The sequence below is a fragment of the Gouania willdenowi genome, chromosome 14 (assembly GCF_900634775.1).
Source record: "Gouania willdenowi chromosome 14, fGouWil2.1, whole genome shotgun sequence".
Taxonomy (NCBI): Eukaryota; Metazoa; Chordata; class Actinopteri; order Blenniiformes; family Gobiesocidae; genus Gouania; species Gouania willdenowi.
The window spans coordinates 27,817,112-27,840,912 of NC_041057.1; the positions used below are offsets into that span (position 1 = coordinate 27,817,112).

The 23,801-nt window shown below is 37.7% G+C and overlaps 1 protein-coding gene and 1 long non-coding RNA gene across 2 annotated transcripts in view; one reads left to right on the forward strand and one right to left on the reverse strand.

The window, feature by feature from the left end:
* LOC114475369 (uncharacterized) overlaps positions 1–13,078 on the forward strand; it is a 14,872-nt gene extending 1,794 nt beyond the window's left edge. The window contains exon 2 of the long non-coding RNA XR_003675463.1: positions 11,140–13,078. This is a non-coding gene — a long non-coding RNA (uncharacterized LOC114475369). The remainder of the gene's footprint in view (positions 1–11,139) is intronic.
* mogat2 (monoacylglycerol O-acyltransferase 2) overlaps positions 7,365–23,801 on the reverse strand; it is a 21,338-nt gene continuing 4,901 nt past the window's right edge. The window contains exons 3-6 of the mRNA XM_028466096.1: positions 11,182–11,386; positions 8,840–9,014; positions 7,848–8,047; positions 7,365–7,743 (exon numbers count right to left, since the gene is read on the reverse strand). Of these exons, the coding sequence (XP_028321897.1) occupies positions 7,589–7,743; positions 7,848–8,047; positions 8,840–9,014; positions 11,182–11,386 (735 nt within the window). The 3' untranslated portion in view covers positions 7,365–7,588. The remainder of the gene's footprint in view (positions 7,744–7,847; positions 8,048–8,839; positions 9,015–11,181; positions 11,387–23,801) is intronic.

Below are 23,801 nucleotides of genomic sequence, written 5' to 3' on the forward strand. Positions count from 1 at the left end.
GAAGTCAAATAAACCAAGTCATTAAAAATCAATGTACATATTCAGAGAAAGAGAGTAAAATAAATATTAAATACCTGGTTGTGCAGCTGCAAAGCTTTTTCCTTCAGGCTGTGAAACACATCCAGTCGCTGGTTTTCTTCTAGGTGGGGCAGACTTCGAAATCTGGGGTCTAATGCGGTGCACTCCAACAGGTATTTGCATTCCCCACTGTATCTGTCCGAGAGGTTGTTGAGGATAGCTCTCTTCATGTTGCCTACAGTGAGGGAGTCTTCCGCGTTGGATGCCATGCTATGCTCGATCATATGCTTTAATGGCACAATGAGAGACACAGTTGGGTTTTTTTCGTCACACAACACGGTCGTGGCTTTTTTCAGAGGTTTAAGAAGCCTAACTATGTCCTCAGCGTCACTGATGTCAGAGCCATCCATGGTGTCAATTTCACGTGCACTTTGTCGGACATCTGGGCTAAGGAGAGCTGCCGTCACAGCTGCTTGCTGTTCGAGACAGCGTTCCATCATATCCAGACTGCTATTCCATCGCGTGGTGACATCGATGATAAGCTTGTGCTGTTCAAGCTGCAGCAGCTTCTGTTTAGACATTAACACACCAGTGGCTGTGGGGCTTCGGTGGAAGAAGCCTGCAATCTATCTCACTCTGCCCAGCAAACGGCTGACACGGGGCACATTCAAACCCGCTTGAGTGGCTAAGTTTAACGTGTGGGCAAAACACTTAACGTGAGGTGCTAGCCCAGCCTCTCTAACGGCAACATCCATATTTCTTGCATTATCCGTAACGACAGAAATTGTGTGATTAGGCCTTTCTAGCTGCCATTCTGTAATCGCCGACTTCAACACTTCAGCAATGTTCACCCCCGTGTGTGTTTCAAAAAGGGGCCGTGTTTGAAGCACAACGTTAGCCATTTCCCACTCGCTGGTGATTACGTGGGCTGTGATGGTGATATAACTCTGTGTAGCCCTGGATCTCCAAACATCTGTTGTTATCGCTATGCTAGCGGCATCTCTGAGTGTCTGAGCCACCTTTATTTTAGTTTCATTGTAAAGCGCAGGCATTACACACTGACTGAAGTGCGGGCGTGATGGGATATGGTATTTGGGCTCAAGCGTGTTTATCAAAAGCCGAAATCCATAATTTTCAACCACAGAAAACGGCCTCATGTCTTTAGCCATGAAAACACCAATGCACCTCGTAATTTCTTTGGCTCTTGCACTCGTTTGGGAGAGCGGGGCCGCAAACCGGCCCGTCAGTGTGGTTTGTCCTTTTAATGTTTTTTTAACAAGGGGAGGTGACTGGAGTTTCTCGCTGTGGTGTCGGGTTAAATGCTGCATCATGTTGGTTGTGCTATTTGTATAGTTCCCTGTCTTCCTGCAATATTTGCACACAGTTTTTGTCTTGTCCGTTACTTCCTCACCTCTTTCATTTTCCGTCTTGGGGAAGCCAAAATGCTTCCACACCTCCGACTTAAAACACGGCGGTGCATCCTGAATTTCAAACTTTTGCTCCGCAGCAGCCATGTTAAGGCTTGCTCCACAGACTGTAAATGATAGGCTAGCCTCCAACCAATCATTTTGCTCTTCTGGCGCAGACGCTCACATCTCGTGTGAGTGACGTAGTTCAAGCAAGAGAAGGATATATCGCCCTCTGCTGTTTAAAAAAAGTACTGCGATTCAATTTTTAAATTATCGATATGACTCGTGACCCCTATGAATCGATTTTTAACTGCCTTATGGTTAATCGTTACATCCCTACTTTATAAATCAAGTTCATTTACTATTTAAAAGAAATTACTTTACTAAAGCGCCGCTCCCTGACTTACAATTCATACTAGTCTGAAAGTAGAACCACATAGCTAATACATACATGGTCATCATCATCATTAAATCCATCCATCCATCCATTTTCAGACCCGCTTGTTCCTGTATTTCAGGGTTGCGAGGGACTGCCTGTGCCTATCTCCGGCTTACGCTGGGCGCTAGGCGGGGGTACACTGATGGACAGGACCCCAGTCCATCGCAGGGACCACTCACACTCACATTCACTCCTACGGGCAATTTAGAGACTCCACTCAACCTTACAGTCATGTTTTTGGATTGTGGGAGGAAGCCGGAGTACCCGGAGGAAACCCACGCAACACGGGGAGAACATAGAAACTCCTCACAGAACCCAAGTGTCCCCAGGGCTTGTAGCCAGGACCTTCTTGCTGTGAGGCAGACGTGCTAACCACTAAGCCACCGTGCACCCTATCCTCAAATCCTTTTAGAAAAAATTATAAATAGATAAAATAAATCCACACAGTAAACGATAGACTATTTATAGTTTACAAACACTTCCTTTGCTGAACTGTGGGGGCAGCAACGTGCACCTGCTGCATCTATTCTATTGGAACAAAGAACAACAACAGAGGGCAGCGCTCACTTTCAGGATTTATTCTGTATGTTCTGTACTACGATGCTGGTTAACTTCTTACCAGGTTATTGAATTCACAATTTAGAAATGCAACTTAAAAGTTAAAAGTTATTCAGAAAGTACAAAAAAATTCTTAGCCAACAAATTTCTTACACGGATTATTTTTCAGTGTGTATTTTAGCATCAAAAACACTAAAGGAGTGACCTATTCCTGATCCGTCTATCCCATTAATAGATCTTACTTAGAGCAGAAGTCATGATATAGACTAGACCAGTCAGAAGTCCTTTACAGAAACACTGCTTAGTTTTCTTTGTGTTTTGACGATTGGGAAACACAGTAGGACCAGAGTGCACGCCTGTGTCATTTTTTAGCTGTGAAACAGTGTAGCTTACACCAGTGTTTCTAAAATGGGGTTACGTGATGGCACTACAAGGGGTACTTGAGAGAGAGAAAGAGAAAGGTAAAATAACAAATAAAGTGTGTCTTGGTCCCCCCCAGGCGTGATATTACTGGAAATGAAAAAAAAATAAATCTATTCTGGAGCCACTAAATCAATGTTTTTCAACCAATGGGTCACCTGAAATTTGTAAAAAATGTAAATAATTTTATTATTATTATTATTATTATTAATTTTATTATTATTATTATTATTATTATTATTATTATTATTATTATTATTATTTTATTACAACAAAAAAAATCTTAAACAACTGTATTTTTTGTGACTGTGAATCAAGTTCAACTAAAATGCAAGAAATATATATATATATATATATTATATATAATTGTTTTTAAATAGTTTTCTAAGCTAAATGTTGAAGTTGGACAAAGGGGGTACTTGAGCCATAATAGTTTGAGAACTTACACTTACACATTGTCAACAAATGACTTGGGTTTCAATCTGTAGACAAGAATATGGGATTATCTAAAACACAAAGACACACAACTCCAAGAGTGTGAATCTTCACAGTCGTGATTATATTACTCTGATTTTAACTCTGATTTTAACTCTTATTTTAACTCTATAACTAATTATTTGTTGTCTGCTGGAGAAGAATCAAACCTTTTGTATTTGGTGTCTGCTGTAGGCCATCCCATCTGATAGCACCTATCACCAACTGTTTCTAATGAAAATGGTTACACTGATTTGACATGCTGCCGTTGCTGTGAAACTTATACAACATTGAGGATGAAATCATCCAATATTACACCATTATCATGAAATATTTTTTACCTTTAAATTTTGTTTTTTTAATAATCAATTGCCTTTGTTGTTTTGTCTTGATGCAATAAGTTCAACTGGCAATGTGTCTATCTGTTACATAATGTCCTTATTAATAAACTACTTTAGTGTTGCATTAGCGTTTCACACTCATATAATTTATGTCATGCACTCTGTATCTGTGGAGCAGATATCTAAATATATGACTTTTGCCTGCAGCTTGCATCTATTAAATTACTGCGCTGGATGTCAAACACTTCAGATAATAATAATAACAACAAACTTTGTTCATAGAGCACGTACAAAGGTACAAAGTGAATAAAATGCACAATCAATATTAAAATTACAAAATACAATTTCCCTGAGCTTTTATATTTTTAAACAGTATTAAACTTATTATTAACTGTTGTTCTCTGTTGTTATAAGAGCCAAGTTATAACAACATGTTTTTCTTCCAAGAATTTGGTGAGATAAGATATGAGCTTATCCAGCCATCGCTGTATGCGCTGCTCTTGTACTTTGACCAAAGTCTTCAAAAATAAGTCCATAATATTGTTATCTGACCCTTACGTATTAAAATAACAAAACACCGTGTGTGTGTGTGCGTGTGAATCGTTGCTCAACGTGACTCTTCCACTTCAGATCATTGACTGCCTTAAAGGCACAAACGCCGGTCCATGAAGTTCTCACTACGTTAGTCATGCAATGAAACTATGAAAGAGAATCTTATGAAAGTTTAAAGGATGCTTTGATGGTGATTGTATTACACGCCAAGAATCAAACTCCGGGCCAGTTTTCCATGTTACACAAAGAAAGCTAAAGGAAATCTCTCCAATATTTATCAAATATTACAAGAGCAATGTTTAATTGAAAATAAGGTAAGAGAAAAATGGGAAAACATTAGCATCGAGGTAGAGGAATGGTAAAAACTCCTGCATGAAACCTAAAGACGACTTTCTTCAAATACTGGAGATAATTAGCATGGAAGGTGATCAACATGAGGTACTTTATCACACCGTATGAATGTGAAAAATACTCTGCTCATGGCACTAAATGTTGGAGAGGAAAAAGCCTGTCTTACATGTCCTACTCTGAGCAAATTCTGGAAAGAGGTTGAGAAGGTACATATAGGGGCTTGTGCTCCCATGACGGAACCTCCGGCACCTCAGCTTTGCTTGTTCAGCATGATTGCGGTTAATGGGGTTTCGTACCCAATCTCCGGAGGGGGGTTTGGTGTTATCTCCTGGCCGCATGGCTCCACCTTGCCGTAGCATTGGTGTTGTACCTCATCAATCTGATGTTGGGATAGCAGTTGCCTTTTGTGGATGTTGGAACTCTGAGCTACTAGGTGTTTTGCTATGAGTTTGGACTGTGGGTTTCGTAGTAACCATTTCTCCCACATCCTTTGCATGTAGCCACTCTGACTAGGGTTACTGGAGTAGTAGCATTCCAACAGAGCCCTGTTATCGCATCTCGCCCATTTCAGTCTTGTTCCAGTAGCCCATTTTTCATTGCTCTGACGCAGACCTCTTTTGGCCAAGCGACGTCTGAGCCGGCATGTCTTTCATTTCATTGTCTCTCATCATTGTATGAGGTAGGCAGTAGCGTGAAGGGTCTTGCCCAAGGACCCACGCTGGCAGATGGTCTATTGCTCATTTTAGAACTGGGGACCTCTTGTGTGCAAGTCCAATGACATACCAGTTGAGCTAACCAGTATATATAAACACCAATTGATTTCTAAAGCACGACGTTGAACCCTTACTGTGCCATTACTGCCTCACAGCAAAAAGGCCCTGAATTTAATTCCCAGAATCGACCTGGGATATTTTTTACATCGAGATTACAGATCTGTTTTTAGTCTTTAAATGTGCCATAACAATAAATGGGAGTGTGAATGTCAAGCTTTATATGTTTTTCCTGTGCTGATGGAGTCCTATCCTGGGTTTATTGGGTGTACTCTTAATATATACAGTGATAGGCACCAGCTCTGTGACCTTGTACAGCAGTGGTTCCCAACCTTTTTTTGTATCACAAATTTCTTGTGACCCCAGAGTTAAAAACATATTCTAGAATCAGTTTTTAATCGTGTTTGTTATACTGTGTTACTAATACAGAGTAACCAGGATTTGTGCACAAAGTTAAATTTTTGTGCTGTATTTAATTAATTAGTTAATGAATTGATATTTATATGTTTTCTTTATACTAGATTTATATTTGAGAAAGTAAAGGTACAATACAGTTGTTTAACATTGTATTCTACTTTAATTTGAAAAAGAATAATATTTTTCCAAAACTTAAATAATAGATATATCTTTATTCGGTAATTAATTTGATCAATTACTAGACATTTTAGGCGACCACATTTAAATTCCAGGTGGCCCCCAATGGGGTCATGACCCCAAGGTTGAAAAACCCTGTTGTTTCCATTATAACAAGGTGGAAATGGTTAAGTTTAGGGTAGAAATAAAAACATTGTGTAATAAAAATAGAATGCACGCACTATCACAACCTTTAAAGGGGCAGTATTATGAAAAAAATCATTTTATAACGGTTTTGCTACAGTGATTTACATTCCTTTAGCCTCATTCAGAGCGCCAAAGTTGAACATGTTCTGTTTATTCCCTCCCTTGTTATTCCACATTTTGTAAAAAGTCAGCTCCAAATGGGTGAGTTGGATTTTTGCCCCAAAATTAAGTCATAAGGGGGAAACTCCTCCTCCTGAAAATCCTGGCTCCTCCTACCCTTTAAGAATGTGAGCTCCTCCCTCTCAAACTCAGACCTCTCAGAGCCAAAACAAACACTGCGGTTTAATGTAGAGTATTGTCATATATTTAAAGCTACATACACAAAATGTGTTCTCTGCATTTAACCCCTCCCTGAGGAGGAGTCGACAGCCACGATGTAGCACCCTGGGAGCAGTTAGGGTTAATATACAGTAAGGGACTGATCAACATCCCACAGTGATGGACCAGGGAGATTAAAACCAGTGAGCCTACGATTACAAGCCTTCTCCCTTAACCACTAGTCCCTTTATCCACAGATAATATATTTATGTTCAGTATATAGATAATCCAGTGTATAGATAATCTGAAGCGCAGTGTGAGTACTCACAATCAGTTCCATTTTTAGTAGCAGTTATATTGCCTCGTATCGCCTTTGATATGATCTGACGTTGTGACCCAATACGACGCAGCGGTTGGACAAAACAAATTATTATCACCTTTAATGGACTATTCCTGTGGTTAGAAGCGGTGAGGATGACAAGAAAGTGATTTAGCAGCTTAACACTCCTGTGAGTGTTTGAAACAGCTGACTCAGATGACAGTTTACTCCGCTGCTGATGCCGCAAACACACACACCCTGAAGCAGCATTTGTCGGACTCACAATCATAATAGCCTCTTAAATAGCATGTCATTTACTGTAATGTGTCATTTTTTGGCTAAAAACCATAACCAGAGCGTGTGGATAGCAAAAGAAAATTGCTAAGGTGATCACCCTCTCCAAGAGCGAGGCATGGAGTCTGTGTCTACAGACATGCCCACTCATGCATTTGCATGAAGGTCCAAAACAGCCTGTTTTTAGAAGCAACATGAAAGTGATTTTTCAGAAGGGTAAAACTCTAAAAACAGGTGAGTTTGGAAAAATAAAGCTCAAATACTATGTTGTTGGGGTTCTTATAACAAATGGTAATGTGTGAAAAATAGCATAATACTGGACCTTTAAATAATATATTTTTATTGTTTTTCAAAGGCATTTTACCAAAAAAAATCATAGAATCCAAAGCTGAAAAAGCAGCCTGCGTGTTTTGTTTAGTGGACATGGACATCATCCGTAAAAGTGTGCGAGTGGCAGGTCACTCTAGAGCAACAAAATGTAAATCTGCAGAATTTAAGTGTGACAAATAAATATGCATTCATTCCCCCTCCCTGCTTCGTCCTCTTTACACAAAGTTCAGATGTATGTCCTCATCCACGCCGAAGCTGCCTTTGTGCTCCTCAAACAGATTGCTGAGCTCATCCATGTAGAGCTGGTGGAGGGCGTCGAGCTGCGCCGCTGTTGGCTTCTCGTTCTTCTCCACCTTTACAGGCCGTCCAACTATAATGGAGAGTACAAAGTGCTCAGCAGAAAGTTCTCAATGGCTCACCAACGTAAGGTCTCACTATGAATATCCAAATAAAGACATTTGGTTGTTTACTTACCGACTGTAGTGATGGGCTTTCTATAGGGCATGAGTCCAAAAGAGTACTGGAAAACACCCCGTGCATGGAACAGTGGCAGAGAAATTCCCATAAAGCTTTGCAGGTTTTCTTGTACCCATCTCAACCAGGTTCCTCTAGGGTTCCCAACTTGGTCAAATACTTCATTCTCTCCAAATGAAAACACTGGCACCAGATGAGCGCTGAAATACGTTCAAACAAGAGCATTATTTAGATGTCTGTTCAAAATGTCTTAGACCGTAGCATTATCTTCTAACTATGGACTTTGTTTTTGTAACAGAATAAAATCTGATCTAATCTAATCGACCTAAATGAAAGTGAGGCTGAGGATACTTCTATTATAATTGAAAAGATAAGTGAGAAATGGTAGCACATTGTGAATCAATTACTGATGAAATAACCCAATGTCCTGGAGTGCATGTTTTTTTTTTTTTTATTGGTTCAGAAACTGAAGTTCTAGTACACAAGTGTCCAACTCAAGGCCAGCAGGCCGAATCAGGCATCCATTTTGGCCCTCAGGAGAAAGTAAAATAAAAAAATGAAAGAGGAAACAAGAATTATTGAGTAAATGACAAAATAATTCAGATATATATGTGTGTGTATATATATATAATGTGTATATATATATATATATATATACAGTATATGGTAACACTTTAGTTTAGGGAACACCTACATACAACAACTTCCTTACTTAATACTAATAAGTAATAATTCTGAGGTTATTGAGGGAAAACTCTTAGTTAATGACTTAGTGGTTGTATAATGAGGCCATGCAGAATAAGGCAGTAATAAGTACTTAATAATGACTAATTAAGTCAATATGTTACTAATATGCATGCTAATAAGCAACTAAATAATGGTTAATAGGTGTTCCCTAAACTATATATATATATATATACGTGCATACGTACAAAGATTTGCCACAAAATTCCTCTAAATTACACAGAACTCTTTCTACTATCTCCACTTACCCGTGTACCATGGCCATTTTGATGAAGCCTTTCTTTTTGGCCAAGAGGACATCGTAACTCCCAGGATGGGCATCTAAAGCTTCTGGAGCTCCACCAACAGCTATCACAACCGCGTTGCCACCCTTCTTTTGACGAAGTGGATAACAGGCACTTTCTTTGTCAGAGGGAATTAGACCTACAATAAAGGTACACAAATTACTACAGTAAAATGCTATGATGTGTTATCATCAAACACTGAAATAATGATGTCCTTGGCACACTTTTATAAATGAGGCACCTGATCTGTGAGTGAACACGTGGGTCACGTGCACAGGCTCATACACACAGCCACAAATGGTGCGCCTTTAGGCTTTGCTCTTTCTCAGTATGTAAAGCACACACACTCAAAGCTGTAACATTAGGGAGTGTGATTGATGCGGTTAGCAGGCATTGCGGATCAACAGTGAGGTGGTTCAGATAACATGTAGTGCATTGTGATTAATTACAGCTGTTTTATATTACAATTACAAACAGTTGGGTTTAAAGGACTTGCTCCAGGTTGGAGCAATGGTAAACCCTTGACCATTTGATTACCATTACCCCACCACTGGAGCAGCTGAAGAGCTGTAATGGAGCAGTAATGCTATACAAACTGTAAATGCTGGACAATATGGAGGCATTTTGGTCTGCTTTTGTTGTTTTAAATTTGTGTTGTACAGTGTTTTTTTGTGGTCCAATTGTGTAATTTTTGGGCCTGTACTACATTGCCGGATAAATATATCCGCAATATATCTCCATTAGCGCGGTTCACTTAAAGCTAATATCCGGATTTTCTGAAAAATCTACGTTTATGTTTGATTCTTTTGAAATGCAAAAAAATACCTAACTAATTTTTTACTATGGTCTACTGCTGGTAGTCATTCATATACATTAATGTATATAAGTTCCTCTTTCGTCCTATAGACCCCTATACAAATGGAAATGATTGCCAAGTGCGCCGAGCCAATAGGCTTCGACTTCCTGTTTTTGAGACTGTCAATCAAAGTGATTGTGGAACTGTGCACGGAAACAAGGCCGCGTGTCACAACAGCAAAAAGGTAAATATGCTTTTGGCTCTTACCTGATCCATAGACCTATATCAATGCGACCCGATGCAACCTTGTTATGTTTCGCGATGCGCATGCAGAACAGAGAGGTGTGGCTTCTGGTAGATTGGGAGAGGCAGTGGGAGGAAGTGAGGCTGTTTAGGGCGGGACGTCGAGACGTTTCTCAGAAACTCTGAATATCAGCTTTACCAAACATTGGCCTTCACAGAGCAGCTGTACTACGAAGCTGGTTATCAACTTTAGCCAAGTGATTTCAACCTCAGCTCACATAAAACAAGTGGAGGTAGTATATGTTTTTCCTTTTGTGTGTTCTTGGAGTAATTTTGTACATGTCTTTACTTTGGGGACCGCACATAATTAAAGTACTCCATGTGGCCCCCAGTTACTCATATCTGGTCTAAAGGTGCATTCACACCGAACACGACTGAAGCGACTAGATTACATTCAAAATCAATGTAAATGACGCGACCTCATGCGACCTCCCTTCAAGCAATCCGATTTGTGCGATTCCGGGGACAAGGTCTTGCGCGACCGAGTCGCTCAAAGTTGAAAAAGTGGAACTTTTCAAGCGACTTCAATCGACAACTCTCCCGGCTGTCATTGTCTGTAGAGTCGAGGAAGCAGCCCCTCTCTCCTACTACAGTGAGATGACTGCAGCGGGAGCGCTGTACGCTTCCTCAACTTACCGAGGCAAAATTAAAGCGGTTAACTTTTTGAATAAGCCTACATTCTGGGTGAACTTATCCTTTAGTAACCCCGTAAATTGATCATTTAAATCGTAAAAGCGGCGCTGTCTATGATAAGTGCGGCCAGAGATGAAGTAATCTGCCCTCTCTCTCCCCTGTCACCGGCTCCACAGACACACACACACACACACACACACAGTCCCCTGGTCATCATGTCACTGGAGCGATGAAATGATGGAGTGACCAAAAAGCGCCTCTATGGTCAAGCGACTGGTCACGGGTGATTGAGGTGATTGCAGTCTACAGTCGGTGTGCAAGCACCCTAAAGTGTCGCTCTGCTCTAAGCTCATGTCTGATGGTTTGTTGGTGCTTATGCATTTAACAGTTAATTTTTATCTTCAATAGAGTGACCATGTTAGAAAAAGTATAATGTAATGCTCTTAAAGATTCATACATATTAATGCTTTATACTGTATATCATAGAGATGCATTGGTTACCTAAAATACTGTTTGCATATCTACATCCTAGGAACAAATGATTGGAATGGACATCTCTAACTTCAGCACTCACCTGCACACATGATGTAATCCCTGAAAAAGGGGGCGCGGAACCAGAGTGGCAACATGAGCAGGTGGCTGGTGATACCTGGAAACAGCTTTTTGAAACCAGTAGAATAGGTGCAAAAGTTGGTGAAGGCTCCAGCCACCAATACACCGTGAGGATGGAAACCAATGACGTAGTTCTGTCTGGGGTCCAAGTCAGCAGTTTTCACCAACTACCAACAACAGGAAAGTAAAGGATAATCAAGGTTTACATCTTCAAATGTTACCATTTAAAACCTGCAAGACTGAGACGGTCCAAGAACTAAGTTTGAGACCATGACTCTGCATTATATGTGATCATCAAATCATCAGCTCCACTAGTTCAAATAAAAAAAGTCATCCAGTCAAGATGTTCCAGTTTAAACACTCTATTTGACTCTTTTGAACTAAAGTCTAAAGGCTCCTGTTTTCTGTCCGCAACATGCACGAGTTGACAAGAGTAAAATACAGAACTAGTCCAGAAGACACTTGTGCTCGGATGCATAATGATCAAAATACACCCTGGACAGGTTGGCAGATCACATGCACACGCACTTTCCCTCAAAGAGCCAGTTACTGAACTGGTTGGAAGTAACGTACATCATGTTATATGAGACAGGATGAAGCACCTGTAGCTAAAGCTGAATGTGAAGACTACATAGAAACAATAGGTTTGACCACGAGAACTAGACCCACAAGCTCCATTCAGCCCACATCTATGCTACTACCACTAGCATTCATATACTGGGGCAACTGAATGTAAGACACATTTTCCTGCGAGAATTTCAAAAAGAATCTTAAAGATTAGGTAACTGTTGTTATGTGAAGTTGATCTGAGTTATTGTCATACTTAGAGAAAACAAACACAAGCTTAGGGAAAACACGTAAACCTGAGAAATAAATGTTACACTATCCCAATTCATTACTTGATCCCATTGTAAATGAATATAAACAAGCACGTTTTGTTGCAAAAAGCTTTTTTTTAAATGCTTGTTCAACTAACTTAAACGAAAAAACTCTTTGAACATTTTTGTTCCCACAATACCTCACATCTGTGGTGTTAAGTTTTTGTGTTCTTGATCAAGATTGTGTAATTGCTGTTGGCCTGCATTCCCTTGTTGCTAGCAAGTTCAACCACAGTGTGCAGTTCAGCAGTTTGTTTATGATAGTTGTTCACACAGAGCGGAGTTAGAAAGCTTCATCCACGGCTGGATAAGGTATCTCACCTGTGAGCCTGTGTTTTTGTGATTTTATCACTATAGAGAGGAGATACCGAGGGATGCTGAAGACCAAAGGGCAATTATGCTCTCTACTGTAGTTTGTTTTGAAGCATTTAACCTCCAAGATAGGAAAACCACCACTCACTATCTTCTTTAGGTCAGGTCTTCAACTAGATGTTTTCTGATGCTTATTTTTATGGTTTGTGAGTCGACCCACATAAAGCCAGTGTGTTGTTGCGTAGAAACAAGAAAATTCGTTGTTTTGTGTCTGTGCACCTTGTGGCTGGTGAACCCAGGGTCATATTGTTAATCATTGGCTCGATTTTCACTCATATGCCCTGCAACTGTTAAAAACAAAACAAAAAGAAGGTAATGGAAACAAAAAAGTAATCAATTGTCCAATATAATCTCCTCCCACTGGTGAACACTGGCTTTTTCACTTTCCCTAAAATCTTGATTTTTAACGTTGATGTTACGCTCTTAAACTGCTGGTCTTTAAGGTGATATACTTTCAATTAGAAAAATCACTACAAAAGCTCCACCGTGTACTCCCTCTAACCTCTGTGGTAGAATCAAACCTGTAGTGGTTTAGATCTTCAGCTGCATCCATAACCATAATGGCATCCATCACTTTCTCTGCTAATAAATCCAATTTTTTTCCCCATCTGTAATGTATGGCTTCCACTTCTGACTTGTGTACACCCTAATTATCCTAATATTCCTCAAATATAACAAATTCTCTTCTCTTTTTTTGCAACCATAAAAAAACAAAGATTTACTCCATACATGTGCAACTTTTATCACAGCAAGAGGCCACAAATAACGATCAACCTGAGCATTAATACAGGAAAGAAGAAAAGGTTTGTGTGTTTTTGGAGTAATATTGGGGTAGTGATTTATGTTTTTGTTATTAATGTCGTCATCTTGTGTGTTTTTGGAATAATTACGTCTGCCAAGGAGGTCATATTTTCACCGCAGTTTGTTTGTTATTTTGTTAGCAGGATTATATCAAAAGTGCTTAAAGGATTTTGACAAAACTTTAAACAAAGATCGGTTTCCAAGTTTCATCCAGATCGGATACGGATTGCGCAATCAATCTTTCAAAGAAAATGGGAGATTCCTTACATTTTGACTTACTGTATGGTTATTAATAGGGATAGAAATGTCTTGGAATGTCTTTAAAGTGTGAATGATCACGGTACCATAATCAGGATCATTGATCCAGATAACAGACAATATCTGGCAAAGAGGAGATTTGGCATTTGCTGCAGGGTTGCGCTCCCTGATTTCCCTGAAATGTAATAAAACCCAAAATGTAATAACTGGACAACAATGTAACAAAAGTGCTGAGCCCAAAACTAAGGTTCATTTTTACATTATGGGGCAGGCAAAACATTTCCCCTGAATACCGTAACAATTTTATTACATTATAGAGTAAGTCAATTATTTATGGGGCTTATTGCCTTTTTTTTTTTTCAGAACTCTTCACAAACAAAAAAAAAGTACAGAAAAAACTACACTCAATAGTCCAGTTCTTTAGCCAAAAGGATGTAGGTTGAAGCAAAGCGTATACATTCCTACCCCATCACAACAAAATAAAACAAGGTTCTTGACGCACAAAAAATATTTAACTTATATTACTATTATCACAATATATATTCTGCTGTGTTATATGTATGGTATAAACATTTACATCAAACATAAATACATACGTACACACAGATACATGTATAAATGTATATTACGTGTACATAATATTAATAATACTATTTACGACACAAATTTCATCAATTAAAATTTGAGTGGCAATATATAAATCAACAAAAACCTTTTATTATGTTTAAGTATTAATATATTTTATACCATTATATACATATGATATATTATTGCTGTCCTTGGTAAAATTGTTCCGCTTATTATTATTATTATTATTATTATTATTATTATTATTATTATTATTATTATTAATAATAATAATAATATTATTATATTATTATTATTATTAAAAAGTGAATTTATGTTGGTGCTTTGTTTTATTTCATCTTTTAGACAGTTCCATAATTTAACCCCTGATATTGTTAAACTCATCTTTTTCAATGTTGTTCTAGCATATTTGATCTTGAAATGTAGTTTTGCATGATATTCCCCTTCTCTCTCTAAAAATCTTTTCTGTAACCCTTTTAGAAGTGCACCTTTACTTGCTTTATAAATCATTTGGACAGTTTTGAGTTTGATGAGATGTGTGAGTTTTAAATCTGGTGTTTTTAACAATAATCCTGCTTTATGTATCAGTCTGATGGCTCTTTTTTGGATTAATAATAATGTTTGGATGTCCGTCATGTATGTATCTCCCCAAACTTCTATAGACAGTAACTCAAATATGGTAAAACAAGTGTAAAATTAAGATTTTTTGATTAAGAATGTGCCTTGTGTTGCCCAGGATAGCAATAGAAATACTCCTCACCAACTTCCCTTCAATGTATTTCAGATCCTGTGGTCCAAGATCACACCCAAAAATTTGACTTTGTTCCCTCTTTTTATGTTAACATTGTCTATATTTAATTTTACATCTATATATTTTTTCTGATTTCCAAAAAAACATAAGATGTGTTTTATTTAGGTTTAATGATAATGTATTAATATCAAACCATTTTTTTTTTTAAATTTACACATCTCCATAGTGACTATCCTCAAGAGCTGCTGCAAGTCCCCATCAGTACAAAGCATATTGGTATCATCTGCAAATAAAGCATATTTTAGTTTTTCAGTTACTTTGCAAATATCATTGATATACATTATCAACATTTTCGGCCGCAAAACTGACACCTGTGGTATCCTACATTTAATATTTAAACAGCATGATTTATTCTGGAATATCTGTACAAACTGTTTTCTGTTGCATAAATAACTTTTTTATCCAGTCCAAAACAATACCCCTGAAACCATACTTTTCCATTTTTCTTATAAGTATACCGTGGTCAACTGTATCAAATGCCTTCTTAAGATCTAAGAACACTCCAATTGTATATTCAGTTTTATCAATACTGTCGCTTTTTTCTTCACTTAATTATGTTAGTGCTTGTGCTGTTGACCGATTATTCCTGAAACCATACTGCCTATCTGTTAATTATTCATTTCTACAAAACTATCAAATCTATTTATAAATATTTTTTCTAATATTTTAGAGAACTGCGGTAATATTGAGATTGGCCTGTAGATTGTGAATAGGTGCCATTTTCATCAGCTGAGGAAACACTTTCAAAAACCGTTTGAAAGTTAAGTAGATCTAGTTAAATATATCTACTATTGGTGCACTGATTCTATCAATCACATACTTTAAAGTTTGCATGTCTACATCATCAACGTCTTTGCTTGTTTTGTTCTTTCTACTGGTTTCAGATACATTGTGTTGGGGTTTGAACTGACATAATCTGCTGCGTTTATTTTCGTCCCTTCTGCCTAGTTTTGGTCCAATATTTATAAAATAATGATTGAATTTATTTACTATCTCCTCCTTATCCTTAATCATACTGTTGTTTTCCATAAAGTATGGGGTGTATCGGTTATCATTTTTTATTTCTAATGATACCATTTAATATTTTCCATATACCTTGTGTTATTTTTTTGTTGTATTCTAGTTTATTTATATAATGTTCTTTTTTTACACATTCTGATTATGTTCATGAGTTTATTTTTATATTTTTTGTATAGAGTAGTATCAGACACAAATGCGTATGCTTAAATATGTACGTGTGTCCATGTTGCTCAGCATCTTATTACATTGTTGATCAGTTATTACATTTTGAGTTTTATTAAATTTTTTTTTTTTTACAACAATTCAGATCTTGTTACATTTTGGGTTGTTGTTACAAATCGGGCTCTAACAGGGCCACAAAAAATTAGACTGAGGGCCACATGTGGCCCCCAGGCCGCCTGTTGCCCAAGCCTGGGTCACTCTTTGGTGCAGTATTTAGCATTGAACCCCATCCCTGGCCTTTTTGTGTGGAGATTGCATGTTCTACCTTTATCTTTTACTCTGCCTCCTCACACAGGCCTAATGCATGCATGGATCCATTGGACTTTCCAAATATGAGTCATTGTGGGTGGTTTGTGATGGTTTGTCTATTCTACCATTGGAAAGTGACTTTGGGAGGACCTCAGAATACTTCTTGCTTTTCGACTAGGTTGTCACAAACATTGGGCTAATGTGAGCAGTTGTGTGTGTTTTTGTTGTTTACATATAGTTGTATGTGAATATGCATTGCCCCGCCCTCTTGTCGGAGTCACTCTGTCCTCTCTCTAAACCAAGCCTAGCGCACATCGATCAGCTGGTGAATATCCATTAGAAGAGGGTGTAATTTGAAACGGTGGTAAAATACACACCAATGAAACCAATGAGGCTCCTCAAAGGACACTGGTTTACTTCACCCGTACATGGACTCTTTGTTTCAGGCCTAATGTGCCATACAGTCAGATGATGCCAGTAGTGATTTACTTTGAACTGAATAGGTCTGAAACATAGATTTTTAAAGCCTTTTTTCTCAGAAACAGAAAACACTTCTAACGGGTGTCCATGATGTAATGAAATGGTAAATATACCTGATTTGTATTTTATTGTTGCGCTTTAATTACCACTGAAGTAGCCACTGAGTGTTCACTGTTCTGCCCAGGGACACATGGACACTGGACTTCTCTATACTATCTGAGCCACAAATGGCCCAAAATACCAAAACAATCAATACTTACAGTAACTGTACTTTTTAATGTCTGTATTAATCTGTTTTCTCACACCAAAATGCTGTATGTGTTCTCCTTTTCAGCATTGGTTCAACAATGATCGACAGATGATTAATTAGACCTTTAGACAGGCTGATTCAGAAGTTCAGTGATGATCTGGAAAAAGTTGACATTAGCCTTTAAAATACTTGGAAACCAAATAAAATACAGATAAATGAATGAATGTTTTTGTGTTTTCTTGTTAGATCAAATATCGCTTGAATCAGATCAGTAATTTTTAACCTTTCCATTTTTTCTGCCGTGTTTCTACAGAATGTTGGAAACAATATTCATCGCTGACTTGACAACTTTTGTCTGAGCTAATAAAACCCTTTCTTTGTTTTGAAAACTCAAACTAATAATAATGTAGTCACAAACTATTTGATCAGCAGTGAAAATGGAAGCCAGGTAAACCTGTTGAATCTAATAGGCTCTATGTAAAAAAAAAACAAAGCAGGTTTTGAGTAAATAAAAAAAAAAATAATGTTTTGTGCTATCATTGTGCCACGCCAGTCTCAATCAAATCATGTAGTAATTACACTTGTACGCTGCGCAATGTGTAGCCATTTCACGCAAACGCCTCTGAAAGCGTAAAATGACTACGCATCATCTGCCCAGTCTGTTCTATGGGTCATACTGCAGGTGACGTGATTGCCGAGTCAGTCCCATTGAGAAACGGAAAACATGGTAAACGTTCCCTAAATTTAAAAAATGCTATCATAATAATAATGATAATAATAACTAGGCATGACCTGTATTCACAAGACGAATATGTATTTGGCAATTGAAAATTGAAACTGCAAAATTTATGGAAAAAAATTCAATATCATAAAACTGGTTAAAAGTACCGGTAAGAATTGTTCATGTGAAAGACATCTTATTGAGCAATGTTCCTTAATGTTGTTCTTTTTACTAATTAAATTGAAAACAATAATGCAGGAAAAACAAAAGACTGACCTTGAAATATGACCTTGAATGAAGGTCAAGGTCACACATTGAAAGGAAATAATGGTACTAGTCTGAGCACTGTATCTCAATTTGTGGCCAAGTTATAGGCGGAAAAAAGTATATATATACTGTATTATATATATATATATAGTATATATATATATATATATATATATATATATATATTCACATTGATTCTTGTTTTGAGCTGGACAGTCATCATGTGTATCAAATATGAGGCTGTTTGACCGTTGTATATGAGAGTTATAGCAGTTTTTCTATTATGGCGTGCTAAACAGCGCCAGTTGAAAAAAAAAAAACCAGTATAAAGGGAAAACCAGTGAATTTGATGCAAATCCATTAAAAAATAGCCAAGATACAGAATTTAGAATGTGATGGCAAAGGATTTTCCAGTGACATTATAGGCCCCTCCCACTGATCACAGCCTGTTTTTTCTTCATCAGTGACCTGCTTCCATCTTATAAGATTCATCCAACACTATTTTGAAGTCAACACGACATATCGTCTTTCCGCTAGAGCTGTTAGCGTCAGACGCCACTAAAAGTGGCGCCATCTGAGAACGCAAAGCATGATGGGTAATTTTTTGATCTTTTTATTTATTCTTTTTTATTTTTTTATCTTGTCTGCACATGCTGTCAAAGGCCAACGCTACAAGAAGTGCAATCATTATGAGACAGCAATGCATGTTTTGTTATTGCAATAGAATAAATTGATTTATTTTATTGCTTAATTGTGACCATCACCAGCCCTCCCTAAGGAAGGGTAAGAAATATTTTATTATAGGGAGGATATAAAAAGGGAGAGCAGTGTTACACCTAGGTCAGGGGTCTGCAACCTGCGGCTCTGGAGCCACATGTGGCTCTTTGACTCTTTTGCAATGGCTCTAGATAGCTTTCAAAAACTTAATAAAATAATTAATTATTATTTCTTACAGAGGGTATTGATGAATAATGACATTAACTTCAAATAAAATTAGGATAAAAACAATTTGTTAACCTAAAAATAAATCACACTGTGCAATAACTTGCACCTGTGGCTAACCTTAAGTTGTAATGAAATCCCTGGTAAGATAACAAAACTAACAAAAAGACTATTCTGGAAGAAAATAGATTGCTTGATATGTTGCAAGAAATTAAATTCATTAACTCATAGAATTATTTGATATTATTTCAACTTTATAGAATTTTATACACTGTATTGTTTGCATTGAGAAGGTTTTTTTTTTTTTTTTTTTTTGGCTCCAGAAGGACTTTAATCCTGGTGAGATTGGGCAAAATGGCTCCTTTGAGAGTAAAGATTGCTGACCCCTGACCTAGGTGGAGGGGGAGGGGGGAGCAGGGAGGAGAGACTTGAGGTAGGAAATAGAAAGGGTTTGATTTTTGACATTGATTTTTGTTCAGGGATGGACAGTCAACATGTGTATTAAATATGAGCAGTGTTTGGTATAACGGCGTTATGTAACGGCGTTTTTTTTTTTTTCAGTAACTAATTACTTTTTACGCTGTTACAATGCTGTTATCGCTACTGAACGTTAAATGCGGTGCGTTACATGTATTGATTGAATAAACTGTTATCCGAAAATATCCCCGGCTTTTTACTCAGCTGCAGTGAGAAGGTGGGTTAAAAACAAGGTGAGCGATTATGATTGGCTTAAGGCGGTGTCATGTTTCATGGTAGCCAATCAGAGCCAGTGTTTTTACACATGTGCCAGCACACACACACACACAACAACTACAGATTTGATGAAGCAGCAGAGATGGTGAGCGTGGAGCAGTCCGATGAAAAGTAACGTTCCCAACACTGAATATGAGGCAGTTTGAACTTTGTATATGAGAGTTATAGTAGTTTTTCTAATATGGCATGCTAAATGGTGCCAGTCACACAGAAGACTGACCTTGACCTTCAATATGACATTGAGCAAAGGTCAAGTTCACACATTGAAAGGAAATGTTGCTCAATGTAGCACCGTATCTAAATTTGTGCAACCTTAACCTTGACATTTTGGTGCCAAAAAAGGTCGACTGCACACCCTTGACATTGTCCCTATGAGATGACGTACATGCGACGAAGGAGTTGCGGAAAAGTTGCAATGTATTTGGCAATTTTTAATAACCATAGAGGGTGGGTACGGTGGCTGGGAAGTGTCAGGTGAATGCATTTACAGAAACGAACACAAATGCAAACAGGTCACAACACGAATGCAAACCGGCCACAACGGAAGTGTTTCCGACGGACCGGTATTACAGTCGGACGGGTATTATGATATGATAGCCTGATATGAAAAATATAAGAGTATCCTAATCAACTTTCACTTACTTTCATACGCGTTTCGATGTCTTCTTCTTGTTCTTCTCTGTTCTGGTGGGTTAAAAACATCTGCCAGAAACGTGTCCGTCTGTAATACCGTTCGTCGGAAACACTTCCGTTGTGGCCATTTTGCATTCGTGTTGTGACCTTTTTGCATTTGTGTTCATTTCTTTAAATGCATTCACCAGACACTTCCCGGCCACCGGGTTTCCGCAACGGAAGTGTTTCCGACGGACCGGTATTACAGACGGACACGTTTCTGGTGGATGTTTTTAACCCACCAGAACAGGTAAGAACAAGAAGAAGACATCGAAACGCGTATGAAAGTAAGTGAAAGTTGATTAGGATACTCTTATATTTTTCATATCATAATACCTGTCCGACTGTAATACCGGTCCGTCGGAAACACTTCCGTTGTGGCCGGTTTGCATTCGTGTTGTGACCTGTTTGCATTTGTGTTCGTTTCTGTAAATGCATTCACCTGACACTTCCCAGCCACCGTAGGTGGGGGCAGCTGTGGCGAAGGCTCTATCCCCCAAGGTACGGTGCTTGGATTTAACAATGGCACTTCATCACTTTTATAATCCTCATTCAGTTTATGTATACAATCTGTAGTTTGTTCAGTTCAACATAAAGTACATTCTTCCTGCTTTCTCCTGTTGCTATGGTGTTGCTAAGGATGCTACGAGAACGAACCGGAAAGGAAGTTGAATGATGGACCGTGTTAAGATGAAAGCCATACTGTTTATATTATTTATTTATTCATTAATATCATTCTTATTTCTATTTATTGACATTTGAATGTATTTCCATCTTTTTTTAACAATGATTATTTTTAGATTATAAAAGTAACTATATTTTTAAAAAAATTCTTCTATTTTTGCTAAAATTACGGAAGAGATATTTGTGTTTGCCGATAGCTCCAAAGGCTAAAGATAATAATAAAAAAGATTAAATATTATATACCCTTAACTCGTGGGATGATTCCTTACATCGTTTAACACGTTTAATATTGAACTGCGTCCATAGCAACACCATAGCAACAGGAGAAAACAGAGAGATTGTCAGTTTAAATGAACAAACTATGTAACTGAATGGATACATAAACTGAATGGATGCTATGAAAGCTGAGGTAGATGCAGGAACTATGAATATATTTGAGAAAGTTGAATGGTCAAACTGGGAAGTCTAGATGGATACTGGGTGAAGGTTACTTTAAAACTGCAGGTCAGTGTGTATCAAAAGTGGTCCAAGGAATGACAAGAAAGGCAGATGTTTGCATCCTTCAAACCTACTGGATATTGAAACTCTTCTACTGTAATAGCTCGAGGACAGATAAAGTTTAAAGTTCTATTTGAGTCCAATATTGAAAGGATAAAGGCTGTTTTGAGATTATGAAATCTGATTACGTGTTTGGCTGTAGTTGAGAAGTTAACAAACTTTATTTGTGCACAGACTAGACTGATTTAGAAATATTCAACGGGAATTGCATTCAGGTTTTTATGTAACTTGTCTCACAACATCTATTTACGTCATTATGATGATCTGAAGCATGGGTTTGTGTCTTTCAGGGGGAGGAGTCCCAATACTCTGAGATGAATGAGTCAAAGAAGAAAAATTAAATATATGTTTTTGTTGTTGTTTTTGTGCCATCTAATTAGTGCAGTTAAAGGATTAAGTGTTGCACAGAAAATAAGTATTTCTGTGTAATTTGGCAGATGTTATCGACAAGGCTGCTTGTCTTTACTGATTAGAGCCTTTGGAGCAATTCCATCTCCCAGTAACTACTCTGCATAACCACAAGAGGGATACAGGTGACAGTGCACGGGTCAGGTGTGCGTGCTGTTAAGTGAGAGTTTAGCAGGGTCAGGGCCAGTGTACTTTAGTCATTTATCATAAAGTAAATGAGCAGAGGTTATCTCTTTATAAAGTATTCTTTCAGTGCAGATAAGCTTGGCTGCTCTCCTACGTAAAGCATGACCAACACTAAGAGCCAAATGATAAAATATTGTGTTCTTCATCCTAAAATGAGTTTTGTACTAAAAATTTGAATGAATCCTATTATAATCCACCCACAATTCTGAGTATTTACTCAGTTTAGGTCTGGGACCAAGGAAACTGTGTGGAAAACGTACAGGTACAGGTACAGCACGTAGCTGCTGTTGGCTCCCAGAAAATGACCACTATACCTTTGTGTAAAGTAGTACATACATTATCTGATATCAGTTCATCTTTGAATTTAAGGTGTGGAACAGACATCAGCAACATGTAGCCCTCGGTCTAATGTTGTTTGGCTCTCAAAGTAAATGCACAAAAAGACTTCAAAAGCACACATAATGACAGAAGAAATGAAACAATAGAAATACACAAAACGACTGCAAAACACACAAAAAGACAGGAAAATACACAAAAAGATAGCAAAATACAACCAAGTTACTCAAAAAACCCAAACAACAACAAAAAAGTACAAAATACGAATACAAACACAAATACAAAAATGAATAAAACCACAAAAATGACCCCAAGAAACACACAGACACTTTGTTCTTTACAATATTAATGCTTAGATTGGTCGTTATTCTAAATGCTGACATACATGTTTATAATGTGGCCCTCAGATCAGAAAATCACACTTTTGTGGCCCCCGCTGTGACCAATTTAGCAGCATAAAGATGTTTAATGCATACAGATGTAAATTATATGTCAGATAATTACTTTCTAATGACTCACTTAGTGGTTACTAGGCAACCAATGGAGCTGTACAACATTTGTGCACATGTTTTTTTGTGTTTCCTGTCAAACAGTATTCATTAGCTGTTTATTGATATAGATGTACGTATATGACCCCTGGGTTGACTATGGATTCCTTATATAAGGTCAACACAGCAGGTAGTGCCTGATACAAATCCAAAGAAAGACAAAGCTAACCGGCCTCAACCACCACCTTTGACTTATACTGGTCCCTGTCAAATTAATAAACTTCTCACCCTGTAGTTGCAAATTCAAGCCTTTCATATTGACCATCCAATTCTTAAGGTTCCTGATCAGAGGTGAGTATACTGTCAATGTGCTCACGTCTTGAGCTCCTATGACCTGGCCCACAGAGGAGGACATGCACTGTGTAGTTACTGGAATACCTTTAGCAGCACTTACATGTGAACAGGGTTGGGAACGTTACTTTAAAAAAGTAATTAGTTATAGTTACTCACTACTTGTTCCAAAAAGTAACTGAGTTAGTAATTAAGTTACTCTATAATAAAAGTAACTCATTACCAAGGAAAGTAACTATTTGCGTTACTGTTAAAAAATTTTTAAAAAAGTTGCTATATGTCAAAGA